Source organism: Erithacus rubecula, assembly GCF_903797595.1.
Source record: "Erithacus rubecula genome assembly, chromosome: 3".
NCBI classification, from domain to species: domain Eukaryota; kingdom Metazoa; phylum Chordata; class Aves; order Passeriformes; family Muscicapidae; genus Erithacus; species Erithacus rubecula.
This window is the reverse complement of record NC_136689.1, coordinates 32,892,396-32,915,292: the sequence shown is the minus strand read 5'-3', so window position 1 is coordinate 32,915,292 and position 22,897 is coordinate 32,892,396. Positions and strand designations below refer to the sequence as shown.

The 22,897-nt window shown below is 35.3% G+C and overlaps 1 protein-coding gene across 5 annotated transcripts in view; it reads left to right on the top strand.

The window, feature by feature from the left end:
* The window catches only part of PHF14 (PHD finger protein 14), a 161,669-nt gene that overhangs the window by 119,746 nt on the left and 19,026 nt on the right, over positions 1 to 22,897 (top strand). For 3 of the 5 annotated variants that reach the window (XM_079301598.1, XM_079301596.1, XM_079301595.1), the window contains one exon: positions 6,067 to 6,177. The exons of 1 other annotated variant lie outside the window; for it this stretch is intronic. In XM_079301598.1, the coding sequence (XP_079157724.1) occupies positions 6,067 to 6,177 (111 nt within the window). Of the gene's footprint in view, positions 1 to 6,066; positions 6,178 to 7,790; positions 7,878 to 22,897 lie in introns of those variants that run through there. One more of the 5 variants, XM_079301597.1, reaches the window with a different exon arrangement.

The following is a 22,897-nucleotide window of genomic DNA, read 5'->3' as shown; positions in this document are numbered from 1 at the left end:
CTTTAAGTGAGAAGGTGGAGAATTCAGTCCTGAGAGAAGTGGGATTAGTACACTGAGTAATGGAAATGAAGAAAATATGTGAGCTAGAAGGGGAAAACTATTTCAGGTTCCAGAGGTCAGTGAATGATAATACCTTCAAACAATGAAATGTTTTTCTGTTTCTACTTGCATATGATAAAGTTAGAAGAATAGATACAAAATACATTTTGAGAGTGCTCTTTCTAGCTTTAAATGTATGTAAATAATTCTTGTTTTCTGTTTGAAGAAGGCATCCAGAGAAAACAGATGACCCTGTTTCCTTTCATAGTTTAATCAAACTCTTCTAGTAAAATGCTAACAATAGTAGCATGCTGATTTTAAAGCAACAGTTAAGGTGGGAATTCACCTTGTGAACTTGGAAAGCTGAGTAGATTTCAAAGATGCAAGTGTACTTTGTCAATACTGTAGTTTATTGGAAGATAAAGGGATAATAAATTGGAGCAGGTGGGTATTTATTGAAAACTTGTGCCTTTATTAATTCCTTCATATTGTACAAGGTGTTTGAAGAAAAAAGAAGCAAAACTAGTGTGAGGCTAAAGATTGCAATTTTATTTCTATATTTGGAAAGCAGAGAATTATAAAACGTTTTGGTTTTGTTTCTTTTTCTCAAAAAAGGTAGAGGTTTTAGAGATAATTAAGGTTTATTACTTGAACTGAAGTGGTTTTAGAACGAGCTGAAAAAGAGACCTTGTTGTATTAACAGTGTATAAACATAGAAGTCATTGTTCCCTTCTCCAGAGAGGGAAAAAATAGCCAAGGACATCACAACAGTGTTGCCTCTGTGACTGGCAGCATAGGAGGTTGGCACATGAGTGTTAGAGGTTGCATTTGTAATTTCCTATCTTTGGAGAGGGCAGAAGAGGAGAGGAGATTGTCAGATGTTGAATAAAAGCAGCATGAAGAGAATGACAAAGGCGTAATAAAAGACAAAGGGAAATTTTACAACTGTGGAGCATGACTTTAAAGTTTAAAGCCCATATTCTTGCTTCATTAACTAACACAGGGTAAAGTCTGAGGAACGGCAAGGTGATTGATCTTGCATGTGAGTAGGTTGAGATAAACTGTACATTTCTCCCTGGGGATTTACTTTGGCCACCTGTGAACTATGGAGAGCTACAGATACCTTGTCTGCAGCAGATTTTTCCAAAATTCTGGCGAAGATGTTGTGAATGCTTTCAAAGTATGGCCCTGGGGTGTAGGAATGAGAACAGTAGGAGTGGTTGCTCAGCTGCTGGAGGGATGTTCTGTGGTCTGGGCTGGAGAGACACTGTGTGTCTGACCCAGGAAAGCTTTTTCTGTGCAGCACTGGAAATGACACTCTGTGAAGCTGTGAGCACTTTAGCACTTCAATAAAAATGCACTAATTTCATTCCACAGTGCTTCAAGTGCAAGAAGCTGTCTTTATGTTTCAGAAAGGCCTTTTTTCCCCCCTCACTTTTGTAAGTCTAAAGGGGGACAAATATTTCTACTTTGTTACTGTTAGAAGTCTTTGTTAGTAACTTTGGCATCCAATTCATTACTGCAGTCATGTTTTCACAGCCTGGTGTGAGAGATAAACCCTTTGCAAATGAAGACAGCATCCATTTTCTTTCTACCTCAGGCCACACAGAATTGATTGGGGTAATAAAATGACAGTACAATGTAATATACTGACGGCTCTTTAATTTGAAAACTAGTTCCAGGCTGATTCAAAACTTGTTTAAAGCTAATTTATGACTCGTGTGTTTCTCAACTGGACCAAGGTAAAGGATGATATATGAAAAATGATGCAGAGTTAATGTAATATATTCAAACCTGTCAGCTTGAAATCATCTATAAAGGATTTGTTTCAATCCTTTTTTAGTTTTGTTCTAAAGAAGCAATAGCAGAAAAAGTAGTGGCTGTTTGGCTAGTGTGAACACTGTGCCACAGTGTATAACACTATTTTTCCATCATCATGTGTCAAATGGAAATTCTTTTGCTTATAGGAGGGATTTTATACGTAATTAAAAAATATAAAAATATGCATTCTCCTTAAAATAAGAAGCAATGTTGGACTTCTGTTTTGTTTAAGTCAGTATCTGTGCTGACAGTAACATGGATTGGTAAATACAGCATTTTGCTACTGTGTGCTTTGCCTATATGTGTATGTACAGACTACCCATGTTCGTATATACATATCTGTATCCTGTTTACATATACCATACATAACTGTATATGTGTCTCAATGTTGAATTAAAGGTCTGGTTTTTGGAAAGCAAAATGTGAGAATAGTGAAATTCTTAAATTAAGCCACAACATAAAACATAAACATCTCCCTTTGAAATCTATCACTTTCATGTCACTTGGAATGAAATCCACATCTGTTCTGTATGCACTATTGATTTTTCAACATACTGTGTCAGTCTTCCTTCTGCACAGAAAAGGAAAAAACTAAAATGTGTGCTCCTGTAGGGTAGATACAAAAAGCAAATACACCAATTTTAGCGAAGGGAAGAAGAGAACTGAATACTGCAAAAACTAGTAAGCTGATTCCATCCCAGTGCTAGAATATCTGATTTGTTATGTATTTATGTCAACATATAATTAAAATATTATTTTTTGCAGAAAAGAGATTGATCAAGCCTATACAGTTGTGGTATCTTAAACTGCATGAACATTTAGGTCACAGGAAAAGACCCACAGTTAAAAGCAGGGATATCTTTATTGCATGGACATAGCAGAATGTCTACACATTTCATGTTTCCTCTTCAAGGTTTTGTAAGTCCAAGAAAGTTCATGTTCTGAGGAGCTTTGATCAAAATCTGCATTTTTCAGGGAAAAAAATTGTCACTGAGCATTTGGAATTTATTTGTTTATAATGCAATTATATTTTCACAAAGTATTCCTACATTTTAAGGAAACTGGAAGTACCATTTAGTGTCTTTTTTAAAATTTTATTAATTAATATAACTAAATACTGTGATCTATTATAAAGCTATGTGTTGGTCTGTCTGACTTGAAAATGGGGATTTGTGATTTTTCCTATGTAGTTTAGAAAATGTAATAAGTAGTTAATGAAGTGGGAAGGGCTTAAGCACCAGAAAAGACATGTACCAAAATAGTTACTGTGTTAATTATATGTCCATAAACCACCATGTCCATCACTGCTACAGCTGAGGCTGACAGATCAGTGATAATGCTGTTGTAATTTTTTTCATCAGGCAGGACCTTGAAAAAATAATAAAGTGACTTTAGGACAATAAATTTTAATTATTTTTGAAGTACCTTTTTCCTTTTAACACCTCTTTGGTAAAAAGTTATTCAGCTTAGTGGTACAGTTTTTTTGCCTTTCATTTAAAAGTGCAAATGATGCTAATACTTGTTCAGATTGTTTTACTTGCCAGAGTACAAGTAAAAGTACCAGGATTACTAACTAGAACTCTTGCTCGCTTGCAAATGATGCTAATACTTGTTCAGATTGTTTTACTTGCCAGAGTACAAGTAAAAGTACCAGGATTACTAACTAGAACTCTTGCTCGCTTGGCCACAGACTCGTGGAAGCAGCTCCAGTAAAAGTTCTCATTTGCACCTTGCAGCCTTTTTATTGTGGTATGGTCCATGAAAGGATCTCATTCCCCTTACCAAATATGTCTGTTTCTGAAATCTGTATTTCACATGTTGCCAATCTAGTTCAGAACTTCATAGATTGCCTGTGTTACATATTTAGATCACAGAGTAGTCTGGATTGGAAGGGACTCACAAGGATCATCAAGTGCAGCTCTTGTAAGTGAATGGCCCCCTGGGACTGAACCCAGGACCTTGGTGCTATTAGCAACATGGTCTGACCAACTAACAATGTGAAAAGAGATAATAAAACCAGTGCAATTGGAAAAGGAGGCATATTTGCTTGGATTGGTTTCTGAATAATAAAGTAAATTAGATTTCCATCCATCTCTCTAAAAATAGAAGGTTTAAATTAGCCAGCTGGTTCTTAGGAGAAGGATGGCCAAGCTGCTGGAGAAGGAGCTGCTCAAGATTTGATAGAGAAAAGAATCCATGGACCTGTTGAGACAAAGGAATGTAACATGAATGTAAGCTTACCAAATTGCAGTTGCTCAGATAATTTTTGAAAAACACTGTTTATTACTTTAAAAAACCAAGTAACTGAAAATGCTTGCCACCATTATCTGGCCACAGGTAATAACAGCATAACAAAAGCTTGTTCAGGCACAAAATACAAGCAGAATTCAAGGAGAGAAATCACTGAACCAATGGATTCAGACAAGTATGTAATTTTCTTCCAGCTGATTTGTTTGTTACTTTTGTTTTTGTAAGAAGCACAGAAAAGCTTCTGGAAACATATTGAGCTGATAAATTGCATGGCATTGATTTAACTTTCTCAAGGAGAAAACAGTACTGTTTTATATTCAGAGTTAGCTTATGGCTAATTGGGTCAGGAAGAAATATCCTCATCATGGTAGTTCACTGGGACCAAACTGAGGTGGCCTTTGAGAGAGAGGATGTTTGTCTGTGCAAGTCCTGGGAAGCCAGTAAGGTGTCAGGATGAGCATGGTGCAGAGTTCCTTTTGTTGGCATATATAGCATGGGAAAAATCAGACTTTTTTATCAGAATTCAAGAGATGTTTATCTTTGCAACTCACTCTGTTTGGCTGATACTCTTCCAAGAGATCTGATTTTTTTCTTTTATTTCACAGATCTAGCATTATGCCCATGAAAGAGTTCAGTGCAATGACAGTTGGACTTCACTATTGACATTTTAATTGATGGTAGTCTTTAGTCTTCAGTAAAAGCTATTTTTTTTCTGAAAGCATTTTTCCTAAAATGTCTTCCTCATACCATGAGGAACATGAATTTTAAAGGGTTATGTCACAAAATGGTCCAGTGTATCCTTTTATTTAGTCACAGAAAGGTGATGCAATTAGAAAGGTGTAAAAAAGCTTTATTAGAAATATTTAAGCTCAGAAGGTATTTTTTCCACTTTATTGTCTTTGGGAACTCTCTCCATGTGTTAATTCTTTTACAGTATCTGGTCACCAGATGTGATTCTCTGTGTGACTCAGTAATGGTTGTTGGACCAGTGCTCACTTTTTCCCTTTCCATGCAATGGGCTAAACTGCAATTGCTGAATATTATCATTATGAAATTTTAATTTACTTTTTACAGCTTGTTGTATTTGAAAACATAATAATGAGCTCTTCAGCTTGCAGTTTCCAAAAATATAATCTTGATTTCCCTGCAATTAGTGAATGTAGAAAGAAAGTAGTATATCAAAAGCACATACTCTGCTTGCTAAGCAAAGACATCTGAAATACCTTCTGTAATGAGCATTACGACAAGCATGGTAGAGATTGTACTGACTAATGGGTTTCTTCTCTGCTTTAAAATGTCTCAATCTCTGCTGTTATCAAAACTGCTGTGTGAAGCAGTGAAGGTATTAAAGTGGTTTTTGTTTTGGATGATTTAGTCATGTTGCATGGCAAAATCAAGGCAATTTGGAAAATAGAAAATAAATTACTTAAGAATTTTTATTTATTTTACTGTAACGTTAAATTTACTAGAAGATAGCAAACTCTACTAACTTCTTTAGCTTTCAGGTTGTGTGCTATACTGGTTTGCAGTGACTGGTAAAATACATTTGTTGGGGGTTTTTCTAACATGGCTCCAGCTGTTTTGCAGAAGCATCCATCCGCCATAAGTGGACAAAATGTAATATGCCCTTCCTTGCAATTCAGGAGCAGGGGTAGGTATGGGCAAAAAGCCATCCTTATTCAGAACTTTGCAATTCCGAAATTTTATAACTACTTAGTAAATCTTAAAATCCTCTAATGAAGAAATTATTATTATTTCAAGAGAAAACACATGACAGATGGTTTTGACTTGGGCAAAAGAAGTTGCCCAGAGTAAAAAGAGTAGTGTTTCCGATCTCAAGTATTCTTCTTATTTCTCTCTCTGTGCTTAAAGCACAGATGCTCTGAAAAGTTTCCTTTCCTTGGCGTGGCACATCAACACGCTGCTGAGGGGTCTGTTTGTGTCTGTTGCCCTCAGGACTCCGAGCCGTCAAACGAGGTGGTCTCAGAGGCCCCCGGTAACGTGGCACCCTCTACCTCAAGAAGTAGCTCTGAAGAGCTGATATCGGCACAGAAACGTCCAGAAGAGGTAGGACATTCTGTGTCTGTTTTTTCCCAAAACTAACTGTTGTGGAATACACATTTTCCTCTGTTTTTCATGCCTAGTGTTATACTACTAATGACAGAGACTTTTAAAAATGCGAGCTCAGCCTAATGCTCACATATAAACAGCACGCAAGACAAGGTAAAACTCAGAACTATTAATGATACTTACAAGTGTATTCCATAATACATACCACTTTAAAAATACTGTTTCTTATTGTCAGTAATTAGGAATTTATTTTTTTTTTATTGTTCCTATCTTTCACACCATAAGAGTAGCAGGAGCCCTGTTAGATTCTGGTTAAATCAACCTTATTACATTGATGAGTCAGAAATAGAATCTGTACATAGATAGATACAAACTTTTATCATCCTCACAAATTTCAAATATGTCTAACTTCTGGCTTTTGTGAAGGAAATACTATTCCTGATACTAGGCCTTTCTTTGTTCTCTTGGTTTCAAAAAAGAGATATAGTATGGTCATAAGCTCATACTTCCTTTTGCTGTAAGCAAAGGTGCTTGTGAAGTAGTTCTAGGGGATAGCCAATGACTTAGGGTGTTTTCTGTCCCTGCTGTGCATCCCTGTCATAGTGCACTGTAGCTGGAGGAGAGTTTGTCTGTAGAATTCAGACTCATAACTTCATTTCATGGTGGCAATCATCGTCCCAGAGAAAAGTTATCCTTAAATTAACCTTTCCTGTGAGACATAAGTCCTTCCTTTATAGTAGCCTTAACACTTAATCTTGGTTTATTCAAACAGTTTAGTTGGTATTATTACCATTGAAAAGGTGTCAAGTGCCAGGTAATATAAAGACTAGCCTTTGTTGCTGTTTTTTCTGAGATTTCTTTTGACTGCAATTTTCACAGCAAAGGAGAGTATGAAATGCTAGTCATAGGAAATACAATGCCATTTATTAGTTTAGTGCAGCCTTTAGATAAATATCTTCATTTCTCTGATAGTCTTGTCACTTGTGTGAAGAAGAGGGAGGGTCCAGGGTATGAAGCCAGGTGAATTCTTAAGAGCATCTCCTGGAATACGACCAAGTAGATTCACTTATTTTGGGATGTCACTATATATTCCAAGATAGGAAGTCAGATTATCACATCTAAAATCGTGAGGATTGAGTAGTACAAGCTTATAGTAACACTTTTTATGTATTCTTGAGTAACAAAGGGACTTCTGGTCTGTGGAGGGACATGGGATCTGCCTCTTAATTCTCAGCTTTGTCTATTTACTTTATTCCAGTGGAGAAATTAAAATAGAGAGCACAGATTATGTTTAAAAATAAAAAGAGTGGAAAAGTACTGTAGAAGAAAAATGGTTATTTAATAAAAGGTGAATAAGAGGAAGATGGGTATACAGCTGTAGGGGAAAGGAAACTTCAGAGAATCAAAAGAGGGAAATACACCTTTCAAATTTTACAAGGAGTTCAGTAATAATTCATGTTGAAGCTGCTATACTGAATGTGGGGTCATGTGGTTTATAGGGGAATGAGTCTTGCTCCAATCATATTTACTCTTGCTCCAATCATATTTACTACAGTTTGTACAAAAGACAGAGAGGTGAGTTAGACAGAGTTTTGTGGTTGGATTTGCAGGGAACTTTGAGAGGGGAACACCAGTTTGCTGAATTTCCAAATTCAGAACCCACCATGAAACAACCCATCTAAGTTACTCATGGGTAAGTCAGAATGATAAGCAAACGTTTGTGAATTACATTCTAAAAAACAGGTCCAAAAAATGTTTGCAGTGCTTGACTTCAACTGATGCCTTTTTATTTTTAATTTTGTTTGAAGTCTTCTGATACATCTTTCAATATCTGCTTAATGAGTTAATATTTGGAATTGACTACTGACTGGTGCATTATTTGTGTAATTTTTATCTCCTCTGAATTCAAACCATCAGTATTATGAGAGTTGTTAAAGAAAATCTCAAATGCAGCTGTGGAAAAGAGAAATATGAGGAAAGAGTAAAGAAGGCAAGGTGGCTAACAGCAAAGGGTTTCGGGAAGGTGGAGAAAGTTTTGAGAATGTTGTAGAAAGTGGTGTTCAAAGAGTCTTGGAGCTGCAAATGTGAGGACACACAAATTCTAGTAGGAGAAAGTATGGAAAATCCCACAAGGTGCCACATTAATTTGAATAAGGCACCTTTTTTTCCTGTTTAGAATTTGTTTTCCTCTTAGATAGGACAGTCTGAATCTAACACTTGTTACTTGTGTCATCAGTAGGGTGGTATTTGTGGGATGTAATTTGATCACTCACTCAGATGAGGTTTGGTTTTGCTTGTCTAGTCATTCCTCGTAACAAAAATGATAGTCAAATATTGAGTTCTCCCCAATAGGAATGCAGAATGCCATCCACTTCTCTTACTGTTGCCCTTCTTCCCAGTCACTTTTAATGCTATAAGGTTAGATTTACCTCTCTTGGATCAGGACAGTGTCCAGCTACGGGGCATAGGACAAAAGCAACTGCAGAAATAATTAGCATGTTGAGTGTTTAGATTTAGACAACTGTGATTCTTCTGTGAATTTCACAGGTGTCCTGTATCACCTGTTAGTGATTCAGGAAAGCATGTGTATTCATCAGTGTATTTCACATGCAGAAGCCTTTTGTGTTATTAAGTAACCGAACTGACTTTAAAGTTAGAAAGATACTTTATTGTCTCTTTCCAAAAGCTGTGAAAGTTTCTATAAAATTTAAGTTGTATAGATTTGAGTGCTTGAATAATTTTAATTAGTGTCCATCCTAAAATAAAAACGTGATTGATAACTTAATATTGTATATATTTCTTGAGGTTTTTTTTAAGAATTGGAATTGACATTGAAAGAATTCAGTGCATTTGGAAGAGGGGGATATATGTGTGTCGTCCTAATTTCAGTGTAGTTTCATTAGATGTTCTAAGCAGTTCATATAGTTTCAGCAGTTTTTCTCCAAAATAATGCTTAAGATAGGATTTTTGTAATATCTCTGATATTACACATTCTTTACCATGAATGGATGAAAGGAAATTCTCTGGATGTTGTGATTATTTAAGATGCAGGGCTTTTAAAACTTTTAAATGTATAAATGCACTTGCTTGAATAATAGTGCAATTGTTCAATAAAGTTGATAGGCTGGTGTATCAGCTTTTATGACCTTTATTCTGTTTTCTGTAATTAGCTTCACTTGGCATCTGGCAGTTGCAGCATATTTGGTACATATATTTAAGGACGTTTTTGATAGATATACAGAGATGCTGAAGAAACTGAAGATTTTTTGCTGAAGTAGTTTTACTTTGCCTTTTTTATATGTCTAAAGAGCAAGATGGGTGGGCTTGGTCTTGGCACCATTTCTCATCAACAGCTCTTTAATCCATGGGGAATGATGGTGTCAGTGGTTTGTTAACTAAGTAAGAAAATACTAGTTTTGACAGTTCCCTTAAATGTGAGTCTCATAAGAGGCATATTCTCTTGTTTAATTAGAAGTAAAATAGAAGTACATGAGTTATGTGTATTAATTTCCTTTGCCAATCCTGTGGCAAATTAATTAATCATGTTTTAATCGTGTAAGCCTAGAGGCTAACAGAGCTGATCTTTCTGAGTGTCTGCATTGCCAGAACACTACAGAGACAAAGGAAAAGCTGTCCTATCCCTTCTCTTGGATAGAAAAATGAATTCAACAACCAATAAATCCCTACTTTCCCCTACAAAAAAAGAGTGCATTTAAAGCATGGAGCACTTTAGGGTAAAATATAAGGGATACGTTCATAGCATATGAACATGAATAGTTATGTGTCTGTGGTGCATTTTGGGTGATGTATTCAAATCATAAAACATTTTCAAATCATTGTGGTTCTTAGCTAAAGAAGGATTCAGATAGCTACCCACTAACCTGTTTCTGAACTATTAAACATTCAGTGCTTGCAGTTTATCTGGATAGAACACAGACATTTTCCCATAAGTAATGAACAGCTAAGGTATAGTGATTTGTTTGATAGAGGAAGATGGGTCACACACTTAAGTCATTTGCCATTAGTTGTAAATATGGTACAAGGGTCCTAAAAGAATTGTAGAACTCAGTTTTAATTGCATTGTTTCCTATAGAAGTGAAGAAAATTTTGCTTGATTTCTGTTAATATGCTTGGTGGCTAATACTGTCTTTTGTTTCTTGATTTATCCTCCTTCCTTGATCTTGGGATAAAACCTTTCTCAACAAGTCCCTTTGGCATTTCAAGTTAGTACAAAAGGATTTTTTTTTTTTAAACCTAAAGCTATAAATTTTATCAGCGGTGTGTCCAGTCCATCCTTAGGGTATTTTATTACACTGAATTTTTTACTTTTTAAACAAAGCATGATGTAACATCTTCTGAAATGATTGAATTGAAAGTAATTCCATTGGAAAGTTTATAATAATGCTTATGTGCTAATTTTTTCCATCTGCTATTATTAGACTATTAAATAGCTGAATTTCCATCACTAACATAATTCATTTCAGAAAATAATCAGCATGAAGAATAAGCACTGTTAAGAAGCAGAGAGATGATTTGCATTCTTAGAGAACACAAGAATACATTAGATAAAATATGTTTGTATATCTATCTGTATGTATAAATGCACAACTCTTTTGCTTACACTAGTGAAAAGCCTGTGCATTCTTTTCTAAATTTCATAGGCCTAACAATATATTCCCTGTATTCCGTGTAGCTGCTGGCTTGAATGCATTTAATAAAAAATTAGTGTCAGACAGTTGTTGCTATAAATGCATTCTTTCAGACCCATTGTTAATTTAAAAAAAAGTGACCAAGATAGGGTGAGTTGGACTCTTATTTGGTCTTGAAGGCTAATTATTTTTTTTTGTTTAACTTCAGAGGAACTTCCCCACTCAGAAAAATAATTTTAAATGTATATGCTGTATGGACCTAACAATCTGTTTTCTGATGAAAAATCATAAGTGATAACTTACTAATTATTATGTATCATAGGTAAATAATTCCCCTTTATATCAGTAGTGATACTGGAATGTTATTTTGGAACAGAGGTTAATTAGTACTCTGAACCTGCTGCTATACTGAGATCTGCAAATAGGCAAAACACTACAAAAAAAACCCACCGCAAACACTAAACGTAATACTTTAACAAAGAGAAGAAAACATATTGGATCATCTATGTCATCCATAACCTGGTACACATAGGATGGATCCCTCCTGTGCATTTTTTAGTACTTTTTTCTGGTTTTAAAGCTTCTGAGCACTGGTCATTTTCATATTTGTGGGGTCTTTTCCTTTAAGCTCCTTTATAGTAAACATTCTCTAAGGTGTTTATTACATAATGTTTATTGCTCTCCTCCAATATGTTTTCTCTGAGTGACAGCAGAAGAGTCACAGCAGATTACCAACCTAGAATTGAAAAGCATTTAGTATATTTTCTGGACCTAAGTCAATTCTTTGTAGAAAAGACTGATATTTGGTTCCTTGTGGAATTACTTATGGGTGATTTGGCCCATAATCCAACTCTTCTTGTCAGAGCATGTCTTCCAGTCATCAGACTCATTTATCAAAAAGAGGGAGTTGAGTCACCTTTTCAGATCATTTGGCTCAAGAGATTTGTTTGATTTTACTTTTCATGCTTCAACAACTAATTATTATTATTACTGTAGTTCCCATTAATATTTCAGAACAAAAGTGGTGAGCCATATGCCTAAAGAGCCTTAGAGTCTAACTGTGTTAAAAGTGGATTAATAATGAACTGAGAAAAGGAACATAATACCTTTGACTACTGAAGTGGTTCTTCTGTAAAATAAACTGGGAAATACAGTTAAGCATGTAAATGCTCTGGAGTTAGGAATTCATCTTTTCCCTCTAATCTCTTCACATGACTGTTTTATGTAATCTTCTTAATAACTAAATATAAAGGTTGCAAGATGGCTGGAAAATGCTGTCATGCAGTTCTGCTTTTGAAGTCAAAATTTATTTATGTATATTTAAGCTGTAAATGGCCTTATGAAATGAGCGTTCCTCTTAGAAGAACATTATTAATTTAAAAAATGAATTAGATCTGTTTGAAATTTCCACAAATCCAAGACATTTTTCTTTATTTAACCTTTTCACAGTCTCTGCCCTTCTTTAAAGTACATTCAGTCCTATATCATCTGTTCCTCAGGAAGGTATTTAATACATGACTGGGCATCATTTGCATTATACAAGAAGATTAACTTTACAAGCTCTGCTATTAATCTGAGTAGCTCTACATATTGACCTATGAAAGAACATAATTAAGTTAGCTTAATTAAGTTAGTTAATTGTTACACTCTGATGAACTTACTATTGAGAGGAAATTAAAGGCAAATAGAAAATGGCATTCACTGGTTTGAAATCATATTTTAAAGGGTTTCACAAAGATACTTTATATATAGATGATGAAAATATCTATTGTGTATTAAGCAAAGCAGATACAATTAAAATCCCTGCAGTTTTCTGCTTTGTTGCCTGGCATTCATCCATATTTCTAAAAGAAATTTTAAAAGCATGCTCAAAATTAAAAAAAAGAACAGTCGTGAGGTTTTTTCCCCCAGTAGCCAAAAAATTGAATTCAGAAATCCTGTCTACACATGGAGAAGAGCACACCATCAAAGTTCATTAAATTATAATCTGATACCAGAGTCTCCCTTGGGGTAGAGGAAAGGATTGAATGACTCCTTAGGGCTGCAAGCAACACCCCATCATGTGTACATTCTCACACATCAGCTTAAGAATGTCTTTCTCATGCAGTGCTGGAGGGGAAAGAGGAGACACTCCTGGAGTTTCCTCTGTTAGCTGCATTTTTGTTGTCAGGAGTGCCTGCAAGTTCACTGCAGGAAAACATTCAGGGTTTCAGCACAGATCCTGTACATGGATAGACCCTCCACATGATTCCAACATCTGGGATGCATTCATCAGTCTTGATAAGCACTGATAAGTACCCTGGAGATCATCAATTCCAAGGAGCTGCAATTAATAAACAGTAAGAAAAAATGGCCAAACATGCAAAAATGTGCTACAGTGAATGCTGCCAAATGAGCAGTTTATTAATCTGTGCGATTCATTACTATTACAGTGGCTTTAGTTTGAAATTATTTTCTGTGAACAATTACTAGTTCTCTATTCCTTCTTTTTTGTTTTTTTGGTTTTTATTTTTGTTTGCCACATCTGTACATTTCCTGGATGGCATTCTCAAAGATATTAGGATTTCTGCTTGCTTTCTGTTGTAAAAATTCATATTTTAACTCAAGTGAAAACAGTATTTTCCCTGAGGTATTACTCTTTGGCATTTCCAGATCACATGAAAGGGTCATTGATCTGTGGATATATTCTCTGGAAAAAAAGCAGCATTGAAAGCGGGAAGGCAGTGACATTTAGGATCACTTGTGTACAAATTTGTATTCATATTCTGAAGACAGATAGGTTTGAATTGCATTCCTAGAAAGAGAAAAAAATCTTTTCTTAAATAATGATTGATTCTTTTTTATTAAAAAAAAATCTGAAACAATTTTTAAAAATATTAGGAAAGGAAGAAGCAAAGTATAGCTACTGTATATTTTATGAGACATGTTCTTCTTTTAACATCTTGCTACAAAAAAAAATATTTAATTTTTGTAAATTCAGTTTGAAATGAACATGTTGTTATATTTGTCCCCTTAAAAATGTTATCAAGCATTAAACAACTTGTTATATTCTAAGAGGAAAGAACAGCTTTATTTTCAGCTTCAATTACATCCTTTAAATAATTATTTATTTTTTTTAATAGAGGAAGAGAATGGAAAATTGATTGGAAAATTAGAATTAAGCTAGCTTTAGGTGGGAAACTGGCAAGAAGTTCAAGTTTAGGGCAATTTTCCACCTGCTGAGGACTTTGATGGTTGTACTGATGTCAGTGAGCTTCAATGTACCTGTGTGCATGTCTGGTCAGCTTTGACTGTGTTGCTTTAAGATATTCATGATGTGGCATGGTGCAGTGTCATTAGCTACTTTTGCATTTCCTGTGTGGCCTGTGTGATACACCATGGAAGTTCTTTCCTGGAGGAAAGTAAGTGTAGCTTCTTTCTTCAATGTATTATGGGCACATTCTCATGGTTCTATTTTTTCTTTCTTTCCTGAGGGATTTGTTGTCTTCTTTCTTACCTGTAATATTTAAGTGAAAAATTAGACTAATACAATCTTTGGTCATTGCATGCAGTGTAAATATTGGGACTCACACTGCACTACATGAACAAAGCAGTGATCCTTTTTGTAGATGATATATAATATCAGAAATTTCCTATTGCAATATGATAGGTTGCAAATATCATCAGAACCCTTTTAAGTTATTACAGGTCAAATTTGAGATAAGAAGGTTTGAACAGAGTCAAAGATTCCAGTGTCATCCTTAAGATAGCGAGGATAAGCAGAGGTCAGTCAGTAGTCATTAATAACATAGGTTGGTTATATAGACTTTTCCTACCAAGTTGCTTGAGGGTTATCTCTAAACTGCAGTGCAATCCCAATAGTGTCCCAGTGCTGCTTTGCCAGACTATTGTTACTTTACATTTCTCTCACTGTTAAACAGAATATTTAGACACTGAAAAGTTCGTAATGCCTAAATATTTCAGCGCAGTAGGATCAGTGATTTGTTATTTGTTAGACTACATCTTTTTTCTTTTAGTGTGTATTTTTTGATAGACCTATATATATTAACCTAACTGAATTAAGAGTATTTTAAGTCTAAATCTATATTAACTTCAAGCATATATTTTCTAAAGACTATCAAGTAGGCTAACACACACTATTATCTTTAATAACAGTCATCGACCTGTTAAATCCTTCTTAAGTGAACAGTTTTCCTATAATTAATTTTTGATTTTTAAGTATGGCTATGTAGCTATCATAGTCTCCCAAAATCTCTAGATGACCTCAAATACCCAGAACTACATATTCTATGCTGTAGCTATGGTCTCTGTTTTGCTTAGAAACTGAATGTGTTCCTGAAAATATAGTTAAATTCAGAGAAATTAGACTGTGATGAGGAGTGGTATCTTTGGAAAGCTGGATTTCCGTTATCCAGTCCTAGGGTGTTTTAGTCTGGTCATGGTAAGATTCTTGTTTAAATGGTTGGAATCATCATAGGAAAATAAGATAGTATCAGTTAAGATACTTCTGCATCCTCTCATAATGACTGCTTTGTATTACTCTGTAGTTCTGCATATGCACAGTAAAGATGGAGATATATCTACTGCGTGATTATCTGGTTAAAGCTATTTGCCTAAACCTCCGTAGATTCTGCCAGGTTTTACCAAGGAAGATACTTGCAGAGGACTTCTCAGGGCAGCTAGAAGAGCTAGTTGGGGGGTTGGCTGAGGTGGATGGGGTCTGGAGATGCTCTGCAATTCAGTGGCCACCAGATCAAACCCACACTGATGCTGAAAGAGCAGTCTTGTGTTCACAGACTGCCTGCTGCTCTTGTTGGACCAGATGAGTGAGCTGGGTCAATGGGCTACTCTGGGAGAACATGGGGTGATATCTGTGGGGGTGAAGGACATGCAATGCTGTAGATCATGAGCTCCCTCTTCAGTGTCAGCATGCAGTTCAGTGATCCAGGGCTGACACTGAGAATGTGGTGTCATTTTGGTGCTTTGGAAGAATAAATTGAAATAATCTTCAAAATACTCACTAGTGTTTCTGGATTTACTGTATTAGCCACTTCTTTTGTACTTATCCATTCAAAAAGAGAACTTTTTTCCCATTTTACAGCCATATTCTCAGTTAACCCCTCAAGAGTAAGCTTGTCATATTGGGGTTGTTCAGGAGATTGACTAGAATTAAGAGCTAATGTTGTAACTAATGAAAATCCTCCTTGTTTCTGCAAATTAGGATCAATTTTTGCCTGTAAGGTGATTAATTACACAAAATTTAGACTATTTGGTCTCAAGAAACACAAGGACTGGAATTCACACAAAGTGGTGGTGTGCCTGCTTATATCTGTGTAAAGTTTTTGTGATAGTTATCAGAAGAAATCTTTTCAGACTGTTAGTGGACGTTTTGCTGGTTGGAAAGCTACCAGTGTTGATTTGGATTCTTCAAGGTACAGGGAGCCATGTGTCCTGCTCTTGGTCACAACAATGCAGTGGTACAGGCTGGGTGCAGAGAGGCTGGAAAACTGCCCAGTGAAAAAGTCTCAGCATGCTGGTGACAGCACTTGGACATGAACCAACAGAGTGCCCAGGTGGTCAGGAAGGCCAGTGACATCCTGGATTGTAGCAGGGTTACTGTGGCCAGCAGGACCAGGAGAGTGACTGTCCTGCTGTACTTGATACTGGTGAGGCCACACCTTGAATCCTGTGTCCAGTTTTGGGCCTTTCACCACAAGAACGACACTGAGGTGTTGGAGTGTGTCCAGAGAAGGCAACAGAATTGGGAAGGGTCTGGAGCACGAGTCTTGTGAGGAGCAGCAGAGGAGTTGGGGGTGTTGAGTCTGGAGAAAAGGAAGCTTAGGGGGACCTTAACACTCTCTACAACCACCTGAAAGGGGGCTGCACTCAGGTGGGGTCAGTCTCTGCTCCCAGGTAACAAATGGCAGGACCACAAGTGACCTTAGGTTGTGCCAGAGGAGATTTAGATAGGATATTGGGAAAAAATGTATTGAAAGAAAGGCTCCTCAGGGAAACAATTGAGTCACCATCCCTGGAGATTTTTTAAAAGACTTGTAGTTCTTGCACTTAGGGACTGGTGAACTTGGCATTGGCAGGGTAATGGTTGAGCTCAGGGGTCTTAGAGATCTTTTCCACTTAAACTATTCCATAATTCCATGATTTAGAGGTCAAATCTAGGATTCTAACCTGAGAATTCTATCTGAAAGCAGAAAAAAATACAAACAGTAGCTTCTAATCTTTGAGAGACTTATAGTCAAAATTCTAAAATGAGCTGCCAGTGGAGAAAGTTGCCTTAAATTTGTACAACTGACAATAGAATCATTCCCTTGTTCCCAGTTTCCCTCGAATTTTCAGTAGACTGTCTACTGCCTATAGGAACTAGTTATAGGTAAACTCAGTTAATCCAATATTGGTCACATAGGGTCACAAGGGTATTATGTAAGTAAATACCCAGAATTTAGGAGCAGAAAGACAAGCCATTACAGAAGTGTAAAAAATCAGTCAAAATAAAGGTGTAGTTGTTCTAATATATCTCTGAATCTGAATCTGGGAGACATAATGCTCAAAATGAAAGACAAGATACTAAGTGCATGAAGAAAGAGAACATAAGGAAAGGAACATAGATTATTAAGGCATTTTAGATGCTTACTTTTATTCCCATTTTCTGACAGTCTTTATTTATGTATTTAGCTCTGGGAAAAAAAATATCTCTAAGTCATCATTCTCCCACAGAATATAATTTGTGTGTGTGCATGCTGTGCAAAGTTTTAGATTTTTTTCCTGCAAAATGTTGCTTGTTTTAACAGTCTCTTTGTAGTTTCAAGGGTGATATTTGAAATGGGAATCAAGGCAAATATGATGGTTTTATTCAGTGTGTAGATAATCCAAAAGTCACCATTTTTCATATTGCAGCCTGATAAGCAGCAGAGTGAAAATAACCCAATTTTGAAGTCATGGTGTTACTTGAGAAAGCTTTTAGTGTCTGCAGAGGCACCAAGGTATTCAAAAAGCAGAAGCACATGAAAGCCTTACCAAAAGAATAAATCCAATCTCTGTTACTGTAGGAAAAATTAAGTAGAGGAAACTTCCTTCTTCACCACAAGCATGACTGCAAGATCTCTCTTGTGCCATGGAGTGAAATACATTTGATCCCTCCATCTTTGCCTCAAGATTTTATGTCAAACCACTAAAAACTCAGAGAAAAATTGAAATAATTTATTTCAATTATTTTATCTAAGATCAAAAGGTGGAAGAGCTTGGTGTATTCTTTAAAATACTATTCCTAAGGCCTGTGTTTTCTAAATTCTTCATATGATACTGTGTGTTTTAGGTGGAATTTCTTTATCTCTAAAGTATTTATATATAATAATATTTAATTTTGGAAACTAGTATGGGTAAATTTGATTTGTTTGTGCCTTCATATTGCAGTCTTCTCTGAGCCATTGTATGTGGCAAGAAACTGGATTAGAGAAATATTTGCTTCTATCCATTGTAGCTCCTTATTTCTTTATGTCACAAGTTAACCTGCCAATGCCCATGTGTAGTGATGAAGCCAAGAAGCAGTGCCAAAAATTAAAACTTTTCAGATGCAGTATTGCAGATGTGCTGTGTTTCCAGGTTAGATTTTTTTCAGCTAAGTTAGCATTTATGTATTGTGATTTCCAGTTTACTCTTTAATACAAATGTAGCACTTCGAGAAAATATCTTAGCCAATTTTCCAGAGTATTGTGACTTTAGATCTTCCTTATTTTTTATTTACTGAATTAATGCTACTTTATTTTCATTTAAATCAATATATACTGAAATTTAATAAGCATAGGGTCTCAGTGTTATGGTCTATGAGGCTCCCATGACAAAGATTAGCAAATAATTCTGTCCAATTAAATATTATACTTTTCTTGTGGCAATCTTACCCCAAGAACTTGTAATTTTGAGTATTTGTTTTTAGCTCCATAATTTGTATCATGAATGCATTTCAGTGTTGCAGTCTGGGCATATAGCTAAAATCACAGAATCAAAAAAAAAAAAAAAAAAAAAAAGAAGAAGAAAACAATTACCTCAAAGAGCTTTCATCTCTAGTATAAAACCAGACATTGTGGATTTTAAAAAAATTAAATAATGTTGCTTTGATTATTTTTACTGCATTTTGAAATGCGGTAGGAGAAATATATTTAATAGGAGAAATCTATTTTTTTTAAAGGAAAGACTGATCATAAGGCTGATAATATTGTTTTAAATATTTGGAAATTTCAGATTCTTTTTCTACAGTGTTCATTCAGATTCTTTTTCTACAGTGTTTATTATTGAGGAGGTTATAATAGTCTCTACTTTTCTACATAATGCAGAAACTTAAGTTAGTAATAGTAGCAAGATTAAAGACAGTGAACAGATCACAGAATTAAACAAATGAATTCTTAGTCTTATTAATTGGTAAACTTAAGCTTAAGATGGAGAGGTATTGCACATATAAACCAGGAAAATGGAAGGTTGTTTGCATAAATATTTTTCCACTGTTAAAGCACGTCATTAAAAGACTTTATCAAATCAGACCAAGGATCTGTATCAAGCAGCTTCATCATCCATAGAGTCATGAAGTGAATGTCATCAAAAATCACTGGGCCTAAAAACTTATCAGCTCACTCGGATAATATGACTGCATTTTTATTTGCACAATAACCTCAAATCCTCACATTAAAAAGTGGCAAATTTTTTTGCCCTTTACTGTTCTAAGTGTGACACGTGTAACAATTACTCATCACTCCATAAAGGATCGTTTTTATCAGAGTCCTGTGTCTTTTCTGTATACATAGAATAAATATTTATGTTTTCTCATTTTTCTGAACTAGAAGATACTGATAGAATAGGTTTGAAGTGTCAACTATAATTCATTGCATGCAAAGAAACACTTTATACTGATACTGGAAAAGAATATCTAAATCATTTCAGCAGCAAGCTTATAACCAAGATAATATCAGCATTTTCCTTCTTGAAAATATATATGCCATAAATTAAAGGAGTTCTTCAGTATTTTATTAAAATACTTCAGACAAGTTTAACCCTGTCTTCAACAGGAATATATGTATGAATGCAAAAGCTTTTTTTTAAAATAAAAAAAAAGAAGGTCAAGTCAAAGTTAAAACAAACTTGCAGTAAACTTCTGAAAATATTTTGTTTAGAAGACATTGGGAAACTATGACGCATGTTTAGTGTCAATTCAAAGGTGCCCATTTTATTCTTACATTAAACCTAAGATATATCTAGGACTTTGCTGTTTTGTACAATAGTAATGTTGTCTGGGGAAGAAAACCACAAAATATGTGTATACTAAGTGTCTTTGAATGAACTCTTAATTTAGTTAAAATTAGCCTTAGCAATAAATGTAATAGTGGAGAGGTACATATCACGGTATATAATTATGTTTAAATATGCATATAGTAAAGTAATTGGGTAATAATATAAAGAATAGAATAGAATAGAATAGAATAGAATAGAATAGAATAGAATAGAATAGAATAGAATAGAATAGAATAGAATAGAATATTTAGAATCCAAAATATATTTGTAATGAAGCGTTTTATACACAAATATTTCAATTCATATAAATACTATGGTATCTCACCACATTTTCAGCTCTGCTTCCAGTTTCTTTAGGAAGAAAATTCAGGGAAGTGTTGGTAGTATTTGTAAGTAATAATGGAAGAGAGAAGTTATATGTGATGAATCTGCATTTGTGGAATTTGCAGCTGTCCCTTTATTATTGTTTTAAACCCATTTGATTTGTAATACTTTAAAGTGTCATATCCCATGTATCTCTAACAGTGAAGAGTGAGTGGTTAAATTTATGCTTTCTTTGTGAATGCTCTTTCCCCAAGTCCTGCAGCAGCAACTCGCACATTTATGGCTACTGCGTCCCTAATTCCAGCTGCAAGTTTACAGACTTCTGAGAGAGGTGCTCTCCAAGGTCAGAAATATCACTGCTAGTTTTGGAGCCAGTTCCATCACAAAAGACCCAGGGCATCCATCACAACTTTTTGCAAACAAGCAGAAAGCTGAAATGAAATCTTACTGTTTCTAATGTACATGAGAATTTTACTTTGAACTCCAAGTGTTTTCATCCAGTAATAAATATAACTTTATTCACTAATTAGTATCACATCACATTGATGATAAAATAAGTTGGGAGATTTGGTAAGGTCATGTATTTAATAAGAAACATCAAAATATAATTTCATGGGGTATACCCAGTGTTCTGGTTTAGAACTGCTGCTAGAAATGTGATAATTGTTTTCTTTAGAAGTCAGATATTAAAGGAAAATGTGAGAATGAGTCTTTCTATAGCAAAATCATAGAAGCAGTCCATTTTAGAAGCAATTAGTATGTTTGGAAGGTCATTAATGTAAAGCTGTGAATTTGTCCCCACAAGTTACATGGATAAGCTAAGTGATCTTATGGTGTTTGCTATTGTCAAGTTGCATTAGCATCTCAGGCATGATAAGAATGTCATTAATGTGAAACAAAAATTAATTGTCATGATAAAGCAGTAAAGCTTGTTTAATACTGCAGGATCAGTAGCTTGAAAGAAACTTGCAATTTCAATTTTAATTCTTTCTGTAAATATTTCCAGTTCCTACAGACTCTTAATGTTTACCTTTTCTGATTATTTGCAGACAGAATGCAATTTACTCTTGGATGGGCATTCTGTAGAGCAGCTTGCCCACTGTTGTTGCCAGAATGTTTGTAGCGTATGTATTTTGGGAATTTTTGAATTATTGCATCCTGAATTCAATGTGGAACATAAGGATGATGCGTCATGTTCTAGACTTTTCTTCTACTGTACATCAAATGCATCTTGTGAAAGCAAATTTCCAAATTTTTAGAGAGCTCAAAGGATAGAAGAATTTGAGTCACAATCATTGAAATTAACATTAGTACTGTATCCGACTGCACAGAAATTAATTGACTAGTTTTGGTTATGCTTTGTCCATTATGCTTTTTATGTACACTGAACTCTGGTTAGCCATGTCAGAGGGCTCAAAATAATGCAGTACTTCAACCCAAACAGCTGCCTACATACAGGATAAGGACCTGCTTTAACTGGTAGGTTCCACTGCTTTCTGGTTCAGAATAAAGGAGATGTGATATGAGGCTATGTCTATATCAAAGTGTGGGATCCTGCTCTTGGATATCAGGAACTTATTTAGGCCAGCACATCCATTTGGCTTTTGGCTATGAAGAACCATGCTGGCAAATTTGCATTCAGAGTGCATGTTTCAAAATATTGGCTTCTAGATACTGTAGGAAAAGTTCATCAGACAAAAACCAATGTGTAGAGTTGCACATAACAGAGGCTTTTCTTATTGTGGTAAACTCAGTATCTTCAGACATCAGATGAATTGATTCTGTTACAAGTCAGCTTTTTGTACTTTTAAATGAAAGTGCTTTAAAGTCCTTGGTTGACTTAATCCCTTCCAGAACCATGGGATCCTGCCTACTTTGCAGAACAAGTCTGATGTCTTCATGGCAGATGGAGCAGGCATGCTGACTCCTAGTACCTCACTCTTTTCAAATATACATCAATCCTTCTGAAGCAAACAAATTCCAGAGTCATAAAATCTGTTAAACTTTGACTGGGGGCAGTTTCTGTATTTCAGCTTGAGAATTCACATCTTCAGAATATTTTTGGGGGAGCTCACTTCACATCTTCTAGCACCAAATAACTTCATTAAGGAAGGCTGTTACTTATCAGAAGTGAGGTCATATTGGTCTTTTCACGATAACATTCCAGTTAGCTGTAAGTGCATGGCTTAGAAATTTCAGCAGGTCAGCCAGTCTTGCATTTGAAAATGGTATTTCAGTGAGACATTCAGGACAGATATATCTAGTGCTTTCTGAAGTGAAAGTTTCTTAAGCAACATATCCTTGACAGTGCCTCTCAGAGAGTGCAAAACAGATTAACTGCAGCATATCTACTGCTTGATTTTGAAGGGCTTGATAGATCACTGGTTCATAAACATTAATGTGGAAAGCAAAAGGCAAGCTTTTGGGGAGGTCTGGCCTTTCATTTGTTT